The sequence below is a fragment of the Lissotriton helveticus genome, chromosome 6 (genome assembly GCF_964261635.1).
Source record: "Lissotriton helveticus chromosome 6, aLisHel1.1, whole genome shotgun sequence".
NCBI lineage: Eukaryota > Metazoa > Chordata > Amphibia > Caudata > Salamandridae > Lissotriton > Lissotriton helveticus.
In genome coordinates, this window is record NC_136067.1 from 1,952,986,413 (window position 1) to 1,952,997,654 (window position 11,242).

Genomic DNA, 11,242 nt, shown 5'->3' on the forward strand with positions numbered 1-11,242 from the left:
ACACATTACAAACGGACTATGTTACTTACCCTGTAAGCATCTGTAAAGCTGTAGATTCACATGCACCATTCTCCCCCCCACCCAGAAACCCTTGCTTATTGCAGATAGCTTTTTCTTTTTTATGTCTGCTGCATGGATATCCTTACTGATTCTCAAGGTCTATCTCCATCCTCATCGATGTGCAGGAAACAATCTAATCATGGAATTGATTCACCTGTGCATTACTTAAGGGAGGAGTCACAATACCTTGTAACTTGAAAGACCTCCTCAAACAAAAACAAGTTGTACAAACCAAGCAGTAGATGGCAGGAGTATGCACAGATATGAATCTGCAGCATTACATGCCACAAACAGATGCTTACAGGGTAAGGAACATTTCCCCTTTTGATGGCATTCCCCTTTTATTATTTACATTAGATGCCTCAGACAAATAGAACCCAATGTCTCCATAGAGCGACTCTGGAATAACTCCAGAAAATGTCGCTCTTTACCACGGGAAAAGCCTTGAGTGTTTGGCTAGCAACCAGCAAATCCTCTGGATGCCAAACCCGAAATACAAATTGAGCGTGAGATTTTGAATACAGGTCCTGAAATTATGGAGTGCACTCTGACCTCAAAAATGTTAGATGTCCCTAAAATCCTTTGTTTTCCAAACAGAGGATTTATATGCCCAATAAAAACAATTTCATATTAATCGTTTAAATGTAGATCTTATTTATTTTAGCCTATTCCCCTTTTTAGAAATTGTCTAAAAACCATTTGTTTTGAGTGCTATAAAATATAGAAATTAAATAAAGCTGTCCAAAGCTCGTGTAGAAGAAAAATATGGTGTGCTTATCAATGAATGCACACTTGAGCCCCAGAATAAAGCATGATAGTTCAGAATTAACCTCAGTGGCTTCCATCCCTGTCTCACCTCATGCACAATGTCACTTTATGATAACCTTGAGGATAAAGTCCCTTCCCAGACAGCATGGTACCAACTGAATATCTTCCACAGAATCAACTCTTTCCTCCCTCCCACCAACGTCCACCTGATAGCTATTTGGACTTCAAGAAAGCTGTTCTGCACATAGCTGCCTGTTCCCTCACTAACCAGAGGAAATTAAAGTAAATCACATCACCTTAACCTAACTCCATAGGTTCCACCTACCAGATTGTGTTAAATCTAACTACTGCTTTTAAACTTACAAAAAAAGAATGGATACAAGAAAGAATCTCATGGATGCCTGTCTTCAACAATGTGCATTATTTAGCTTGCGCGGCATAAGATCGAAAAGGAATGTACACGGAAACAAACCTTCTTATACTTCAAGATGACTTCATATAATTTAATTTTTGTACAGTGGGCAAATACCCAGGACTAGAGTGTCCTGCTGCTGAGACTTTCCTCCACTTCACATTTATAGAAGAAAAAGAATACCAACCTATACACTGTTTTTTTATTCCACTACCTTACTCCCCTCTCTTAATATCACTAATTTGCCTTCATTTTATCTACCCTCACCACATTATCCCTAAACCTTGGCCTAAAAGTTGTATTGACTTATTAGTATACACCAGGAGCATTGGGAGGCAGCGATATGTAGGGCGGGATGTATTTCACACTCCTGCCTCTGCCGGTGCCGTGACCTGGAGCATGGGGGCTGCAGCGATGTTTGGGGACACAAGGAGAAACGGCGATAACATTACTTACAGGATATTGGCATCTTTTTCACCGTTTGCTGTCCTGTACCTATCATTCCACTTTGGACAGAATTCCCCAGTGTAGCACCTACCGGGACTACAGGTGCATCCTGGGACCTGCAGTTTCTACAAACTGCGGTCTGGTGAGCAGGTATGAGGAAGGGGGTGGAGCGGATCCCCACCAATGGGGAAGTGCAGGACATGTACATTTAGGTGTTTTAAGAAGCCGCCTGAACATTAAGGCATCAGAAGAAGGCCAGTCTGGCCGAAATGCATCCTGCCGATCTAATCGAATAAAGTGTTTCCTGGAATGTCCCCCATGTGACCTTCACTCTTTTCTTTGGGAGGAGGTGTCATGACCTATTAGTATGTGTACTCCTTTATCTCTGAACATTCTTACCTGCACCCTATAGCAATGCACACCAGTTTTGTTCCTTCCAATCAGTACGTACAGTGGTCTGTTGCCCTCCAGCCCAGGTGTGCGCATCATGACCATCTACAATGAAGTAAACATTGAGCAGAGCTTGTCATGGACTTTTAGTTCACTTTTTAATTTTTTTCAATTTTAGTGACAATATCCTTTTGTTATGCTGCTCTGGATATCCCGGTCAGTGCCTCAGGACATTCTAGTAACTGTGGTTGTTTCCCTCCACAGATACGTTTGAAGTCTGGGGATGAGAATGGTACTCCCAGTACCACTGTGACAGCCAAGCTGTTTGACTCCGAACCCTTCACCGTCACAGTACCTGGAAAAATCTCATTGGAAGATCCTGACCAGTATGAACTTGTGGCTCAAGAGGCTCTGAAGCAATTCAAGAAGAAGGAGCAAGGTAGCATGTAAGTTTCACTCATGTTTGTGGCAGACTAAAGGAGCCTGGGTTTCTTCTTGGCTTCCCTCTAAACTTGTTTAATTACCTGGTTTTCACATAATCCTAATATTCTATAGGAGTTTCACAAATAGAATAATAGCTCATCAGGTGTTATTTCACTGTAGAGAGGTGTATGCCATGTAAGTGTGTTTAAGCTCACGGCTGAGTGCTGTGAGTAGGTCACATAGTACTTCTTCTGTTGCTGAGAAGAATGAGACTTTCTATTTATTTAAATCAATGTCTGTGGTTTACAGCTTTGGCTGGGTGCAGTGCAGTTACTTCCCTTGATGTAAGGATGTTGCTGCATGCCAATCTTTTCCGCTCTCAGCCTGAGGAAGCAGCTATAGTTTATTAATAGGCATTGCTGGCTAGTTTTAAGTTTAATTATTTAGGGATATTTAGGGATATATTGCATGTGGATGTGGGTAATATAAGAATAGATCAGTCTGTAGTTCACCAAGGTTCTCTGATACTGCATGCACTCTAATAATAGGAGAATTGGTGGAAAATGGTTAGATATGTATATTTCGTACTCTTTGTTTAATTTTTGCCATTTGCATATTTATGGATTTGTTTTTTTGGTGCCCACACCTTGACAGTGTGTAGCATGACACAGTCATTTCTTGATTGGCAGTATGTGTCTGTGTAATGTATTTAGTCATAGCTTGCATACAGCTTTAAGTAAAGCTTGGAGGGATGGAAGCAATACCATAAATAGGATTTGCATCTGCCAAACATTTCTGCAGTTCACCTGCCTCATTTAGAATCTGTAGAACTGCTGTGAAATCATTGAACGCTTGGTGTATTTAAGGGAGTGCACTGTTAATGGGTTTCCCTGCCCTGGTCTGCCATGAGACACTTGGCTAACCTTGGACAGAGAAATCAAAGAATGACCTCCAGACACCGGGAGAAAGCTACCACATTGGGGTCACTGTTTTACATTTCACAAACTCCTTTTTTGTGTGAAAAAAATTTGTACTGAACGGGTACACAAACACATACACATGGGTGACAAATGTTATGGTTGGTGTGCTTTAGAACAGCATACTTTGTTCTCTACTGGAGAGGCCACTCAAAGAAAAATGCAGTGTGGCAGACATTTCCTTTAAACCAACAGACAAAAAAGACCACTTCAAGGGTCAGGTCCTTAAATTAAATCTACAGCACAGTACAATTCACTGAATATGCTTGTGCAAGAAAAGCTGATTGTGGGCCTAATTCAGAGTTTGGCGGACAGATTATGTACCATTGTCATGGCGACATTGTGGGAGGCACCATGTTTGTAGCCATTTGTAACTAGGCATGAAGGTATCATAGCTGTTACTATGAATAGTTATGGTTTGGGTGTGCTAATGGGGCAGAGAAAGAGAGAAGAAGAATGGGTAGTGCCTTAAATATTGTTTAGGCTATATCCAACTGAAAGAAACGAGGGGAAGGGTTAAGATTGTCACCCCAAGACCTGCTATATTTGCATTCAAGTTACAAGCTTATCATTGTGAAGTTGAGCATGTTTTCGGAAGTTTGAATGGCCAGGAGGATAGGTTATCCAGATTTCCAGTGGCAAGAATGAATTGGGAAGGTAAATATTTGCTGAACGGTTGGCCAAAGAAGAAGGATGTGAGAAGTGACTGCACTATTTACTGGAAAGTTAAGGATGAATTGATGGCATTACCATGAGGGGAAGAGAAGATTATTCCAACGAGAATATGTAATTGGTTGTGCTGTGAAGGTCATGGTGGGTTTTCCAGCACAGAGAGGAAAGGTGGGGATACATTTTGGTGGCCTGGAATTCATGGAATGATTGATCATAGAGTATGAATTTCTATAGTGCGTCATAATATTGATAAATCGGCTAGAGCGGGTAGTGCTCTAGCAGCATCTGGGGAGTGGCAGGACAAGCAGTGGAGTAAGTTGCCAATTAATTTGATGAATCCTTTTCACGTTCTATCCCATAGTGAGTCATATGCACTTGTTCTCATTGACTAATACTCAAAATGGCCAGAGGCACAGATGATTGTCAGCATCACCACCACTGTTATTGGATTTTAAATATCAAGTGTAACAAACAGGCATTACACAAATACAGTTCACACACGCTATCTCACACTTCACCTTTTTTAGACACAGGTAAATTACATGATTTCCCCATAATCACACGATGTTAAGTTAAGAGTCAATGCCCAGATAAAAACCCTATTTCCCCAGGTTCCAAAATCAGCAGCACTAGCTGCTTAGCCTCTTCTCTTCTTTTGTTGAGATAGTTTACAAGAAGAAATCATTTTTGATAATGGAATACAATTTACACCCCCTAGCCCCCAAAAAAAGACATTTCTGAAGAGTTGTGGGGTCTTGAATTCTCAGACGGCATTGAATGACCCGGAGGCCTATAGTCATGTGCAACATTTTAAGATAATTGTAAAGAAAATTCCACTCAGCTGGCACACAAAATTGGAATTTGTTAGAAGAAGTCTTTACAAACTGCTTTGTTGTCCTTCAAAACTTCTTCAAATGCTATGAATGGCCCAAAAAACTTTGGAATTGTTCAGAGGGCGTAAGAATGATTAATCCAGAATTAAGAAACTAAGATTTGTTGAGCAGGGATTACCAAACCGGTTTAGCCCACATAAGGTGGTAGAATTGATGCTTTACATGTTCAGCATTGAAGATGTTGAGGTGTGGAATTTACGCATAGTGTCTTTGATTTGTGATACTTATTATAGAAGAAGATTGCTGTCAATCTGTTTCCCCTCAACATACTCCAATGTACTTTTTTGATGTAAAGGGAGATAACATCATGAGTAGGGGTAGGCTGTAAACTCCACTCCAGAAGCCAGCACGAGTGAGAAAAAATGAGCGCTAAATAGCCCCCAGTGAGAGTACTCAACGCAGGTGGTTGCGGCAGGTTCCTAACGCTCGAGATGAAAAAGTTGACGATTGCAAAAGCCGCCCCTCGAGTAGAAAATCTACTTGAGCAGCAGAAAGAAGCAGGAGCCTCTTGTGTGCCACGTGGTACCCTTCGTGATAAAAATTTGAGCAACGTACTAGAATTCTGCTGCTCGCAGAATCTCGCAACTCCTGGGATTTCCGTGGAGTAAAACTCCACAAGTTCCTCCTACCCCTAATTATGAGGTGACTTCTTTAGGAGGTTCATCTGGGTCCCTAATCTGGGAAAATATGTCTGAGTCGACAGTTAATGGTCCACTGTTGGACTTGTTTTAGTGTTTATGCCTCTAGTTCCCAGAGTTCACTGGTTGGAACAGCTAGTTACACAGATTGCACAGGTGAGTAGAGCATGAACATTTTTTGCCAAATTTGTTTTTGGATAGTTGGAGTTATGTTGTTGCTGAATATCAGCATTATTAGTGGGTTCGCTTTGATTGACGGGGGGTGTGTGGTGTTGGCCTATACTTGTGATGTGTTGTTGAAAGGAAAGGAAAGAAAATGGAATGTGGAATGTGTGCATGTGAGCTGGAATGTAGGTGCATGTGTGGAATGTGAGTTGCATGTAAATAAGTAGTTGATTAATGTTGAGCAAGAATCCTACCCTCAAACATAATGGGTTACTCTGTGTCCCTCAGCAAGAATCCTGTGCAACGCTCTTGGGATGGACTACCCTTTTCAAAACGCTGGCATTGCCATGCTTTCTGTACGTGTTACAGAACTCCCCCAACAAGATCCCCGATGCTACCTTAAGGGTTTGGAATCCACAATACGAGAACTACTCTGGGAGGGATGTGCCCCACGAATTGCCATTAACAAATTGACCATGGGTTGGTATGAAGGGGGCATCACACTGCCTGATATTAAGTTATACTACCAGGCATCTCAATTAATTGCGATTAATAAGTGGGCACACGGGGAGCATGATGACCCGAACTTTCTCATGGACCGTTGGCTATTGGGTAAAGGTGGTTATAACCAGCCCCTGTACACAAATCCACGCACATTTCACCTCACTGGGCCCACAGCTCGCACAGTCGAGATCTAGCATGGAGTCAACAGGAAATGGGGCTGGGGCAACACGCTCACCAAGGCCACCCCACTCTGGGAACCTGACATGTTGGGCCAACTCAGTCAATACCCAGGATTTGACAAGTGGGACATGATAGGGATCTCGGCGTTGGGCGACATGTGGGTGAAAGTTAAACTGGCAACATTTGAGGATATGCAGGCCAAATACCACTTAGCTGGCACAGAGGCTTACAGATCAGCCACGCAATAGCTGCTGCCCATACCTAAAGACGGCCCTTTGGCTACAACCACCCCGCTGGAGGATAGGCTGCTACTCGACCCAATGCATTTGAAGGTCATATCCCTCACGTATAAAAAGCTGCTAAACAATTGGCCGGATCCCATGTCCCGACTGCGCCAGCGCTGGGTGGGGGAACAAGGGGAAATCGATGACGAAGACTGGTGCGACACTTTGTTGTCGCCTAGAGAGGTGGCCATTCCCTTGCGCCTACGATTGGTACAACTGAAAATCCTGCATCATGTTCATTTTGACTCATGTACACTGTTCAAAATGGGAAGACGACCAGACCCTCTGTGCATCCGGCGTTGTAATCAGCCAGGCACTTTCTTTCATATATTGTGGGAATGCCCCAAAGTCCAAACATATTGGGGTAACATCACTAAGCAGATGGAGAGGGCTTGTGGCAAATCCTTGAAGGCTACCCCCCAGCTCTGCCTCCTCAATATGTGGGATGCCACAGATCTGACGCAAGCAGAACAGGCGTGGGCTTTGGCTGGGTGGGCTCTTGGGAAACGTAATATTGCACAGAAATGGGGGCTGAGGCGGTTCCGTGCTGAAGAGAGTGAGCGATAGACATGGAAAGGGCAATGATTGCCCAAAAAGACGTCTTCAAACACAGAGGATGCCCCAAAAAAAGTTGACCACAAGTGGGGGAGATGGAATAATTATAGAGGTGACATTTGTGTATCACCTGCCATCGAACTACAGAGGGATTGATGCCTCATGCTGGAGGTATCCGGCCTTGATGACACACTCCTGCCCTGATGCAAACATCATACTGTCTTCATAATAGGTTCAGCTAAAGGGTTGAGACGCCTATTGCGAGCATGTTGTTTCTCTAACCTTATTTGTATCATATTTAAATAAATTCTGCATGCACTGCATCTCCTTCATCCAAGAACCAGCTTACAACAGTGGTCAAATCTATGAACTGAAATTCAGTCCTTCCATGTCTTAAGCACAGCTTTTAAATATAGTTTACAGCAGTGGTTCATAATCATTTGACCTTTGTAGACCCTACTTTATCAATACTGGAATATGAGGACCCACACTGAATTATTATTGAAATCCAGGGACCCGCCACTGGGTCATTACTGAAATCAAGGGACCCAGTCAAAAATACCCCAAAGCATGGAAACCAGAATTCATCAAACAAAAACACAAATTATGAAATATTTTATTTATTTCACAAAAAAATGTGAATCAGCCCAAAGTGGGAAGCAGGTCTGGAGCATGGGGCAGGTCTTGGTTTCAAGGATGAGTGCCGGATTCCTTCATGGGTCTTGAATCAGCCAAAAAATGGGGAAACACTAGTAGCACTGATTGGCAGAATGGAGTCCTGTTGGGACAGTGAGTTCTCAAGGACTTCCCACTTCAGGCTAATTGGTGTCTCCCATGGGTATCCATCGTGTTTCCAACTCAGGCTATTCCTGGTCACCCTGCTCTTAAGGCTTGTCACTAGGGACCCCCTCCTTTAGCAACAGTATTACCCTTCAAAATCTCTCTCTCTGGCTCATTGAGTCTCCTGAAGACCTGATGATGATCCCGCCATTTTTATTGGGATTAAAATGGCGTTGAATTTAAAAACACAGACCTTGTTTAATTGTTTAGAACTTGCTGTAATGGACTGTGATGTTCTTGTGTTTATTGATATACTTGTTGATCATAATTTATCATTTGAGTGTAAAACCTCACCATAGATTTGTTTGCTTTGCACTAATTTTCATTGCACCGCTATGTGTCTTGAAATCCTTTTTCATAAACTCCTTTGAATAAATTATATTAGCCATTTGGCTCTTTGCATCAAAAGTATTGTTACTAGGGACCATTGTGTTTTCCATTATCTTTGCAGCATATTAACGTTATAAATCATCTCATAAATATTATCTTATTATTGTTATGGTTACTCGAGTTTTGCTTTGGGATACTGAATATTAATGGTATTCTTCTTTGTATGACAAATATGTGTTGAATTTGAGGATATTCGCAACATATTTTAACCATATTTTTTGATTCCTTGTTTTTCCTTTTCCAGTGACGCATAGAGCTTCAGTCATACAGAATCTTGAAGACCCGCACCCTATAGAGTAACCTGAAAACGCCAGCGCTTCCAAGTCATTCACATAGTTTCCTGAATTAAGAGCAGACCCTACAGCAACTGAAACCTTAGCATCTGCAGTAACAATCACATTTACAAATTGCTTATTATTGTTAGGGACCAAAAGCAAAGTAAACCAATAAAGAATGTCAAATACATACACTGGTTTGTCAGTGTGTGATTGGTATACTGTTGTTGATGCTGGATGTAGGCACGGGGTCACCCACAATTCTTGCAGCCCAAAGATTTACTGCAAGAGAATATATTTGGACTGATGAATCGGCTATTGTGTTAAACCTCAATTGCATAAGGCAATGTGCGCCAAAGTATCGCACATCACAACACATCGAAATATCAAAAAGATAGCCAATTAGATTAAGGGCCCACTCAATAACTAAGTTCTAGATAAGCAGAATAAATGTAATGGTTTTCTTAAAAAATTCAAAAGATGCAGTACCGAATAATTGCCAAAACGGTTATTAGCAAACAGAGCATTACAGAGTAGTGGAAAAAAAAAAACATTGTAATCTCCAAGTGGGCAGCAAAATCAAAAGGGAAATGGACAGCATCCTTAGAAGAATTGGAAATTCGTCTGGCTCACCCCCAAAATCGAGGCTTTATATAGGAAATCTCCTTAACAAGTAGAACAAAAACTACAAATTCATTATGATGTGAGGAAATGTACATCTTATTAGCAAATCATCACACAGTTGTATTAAATGACATACTGCCTTAACACCTAAGAACTCTCCCACTGCATGAATATTGATTCTGCCTACTCGATGATCATACCAGTCGGAATTGGCAGATCAAAGGGGATACATGAACAACAGTAAGCTATAATAAACAAATAGAGTACAGTGAGCTAATGGAAGTATCTTGGAATAAGTTACAGTTTTGTGACCAAGCTAAGAAGATTGATTTGATAAGAACAATGGCAGTGGAAATAAACAAACATAACTCTTCTTGACTGTTAGCTGCAGGTTTAAGTAAGAGTGGAATGTCCATAGGTAAGACAGGGAAGACATCCACTTTAAACATGATGGCTGCTAGGCCCAAATATCCCAGAAACCACAAGCCATGCTCTTCTAAAGCTAGGACATCATGAGAAGTAGTAGTCGTATTTTAAACATATGCATAAATACCCTACTGTTATCAGGTATGGACATGCAACATTCCCTGATCTACAAAATCCTGCAAACACTGCTTTCCTTCACAAGAAGCATATCTAGCTTCAGCCAATTTTGCATTACCATTACTTGCATTGCCATTACTTGAGAACTGATCTGTGTTAAGGTTTCAGCAGTGTTAGAAGCAAGCTAGTACACAACCAAAGACAAACAACTAATTTTTTACATCATTCAGAGCAACACATATAAATAAAATCATAGCTCCTAATATGTCTAAAAACATCTGCCCAAAACCACATTTCACTCCCCTCAAACCAACATAATCATTAATTCCTCTGACATGATAAACCCTAAGAAAAATAACATGAACCTACTAAATTACTAGGCAGGTTGAAATAAGCAGTCTTACACACACATAATAAATCCCTCTCAGAATTAGTTTTTCACCAACCAGAAAACAACTACTAACAACATAGCTGCTTTCACACTTACTCTCCCCCCACATATTCCACTGACTTAACTCCTGAAGGCTCATAGCACACCATACACAAATCACCCATTTTCTCATGTTCCATTCCCAATATTTGGATATAAATTTGAAAATCTAAACTATTCCTCAGTCTTTATCTACTCTCTTAGCTTCCCTCCAATCTCTCACTATTTTCACTCTTCTACCATTGTATTCCTTGAAAAGATCATATTATTTTTTTACTCAACCTTTCATACTCCTGTTTAGTTTGTTAGTACAGTAATTAATTTGTGCAACCTTATTCAGAAAGGTATTATATTTTACTCCAACTTTGGCGTCTTAAGCCAAAATACTAGCCACTTGATTACAACCCCTGATGCAAAACCTAGTACTATCAGTTCAACAGGATTCATTCCTGCTAGCTCAAAAACTCATAATTTAAGCACAATATTTGCCCTATTCCATCAGCAAGATCCCAATCTCCCTGCAGCAGTTCTGTTATTAGATGCTGCCAAGGCATTTGACTCGGTGGAGTGGGAATTTATGTTTGCGGTCTTATGCAAAATGGGGTTCCCACAAACCTTTCTACGTTGAATACAGCAGTTGTATACTGACGGTCGCCAGGATTCATGGTAACATAGTTGATCCATTGCGCATTTATAGGGGAACCTGACAAGGCTGTCCCCTATCTCTGCTGTAGTTTACATTGGCTACTGATGTGCAATATATTCCAACAAC

General features: G+C 41.3%; 1 protein-coding gene across 2 annotated transcripts in view; it reads left to right on the plus strand.

Annotated features, from left to right (window-relative positions):
- The window catches only part of CLU (clusterin), a 210,684-nt gene extending 201,621 nt beyond the window's left edge, over positions 1-9,063 (plus strand). The window contains exons 8-9 of one of the 2 annotated variants that reach the window (XM_078649963.1): positions 2,342-2,523; positions 8,843-9,063. In XM_078649963.1, coding sequence (XP_078506089.1) covers positions 2,342-2,523; positions 8,843-8,852 — 192 coding nt within the window. In that variant the 3' untranslated portion in view covers positions 8,853-9,063. The remainder of the gene's footprint in view (positions 1-2,341; positions 2,524-8,842) is intronic. The other variant, XM_078649961.1, reaches the window with a different exon arrangement.
- The last annotated feature ends 2,179 nt before the right edge of the window (positions 9,064-11,242 follow it).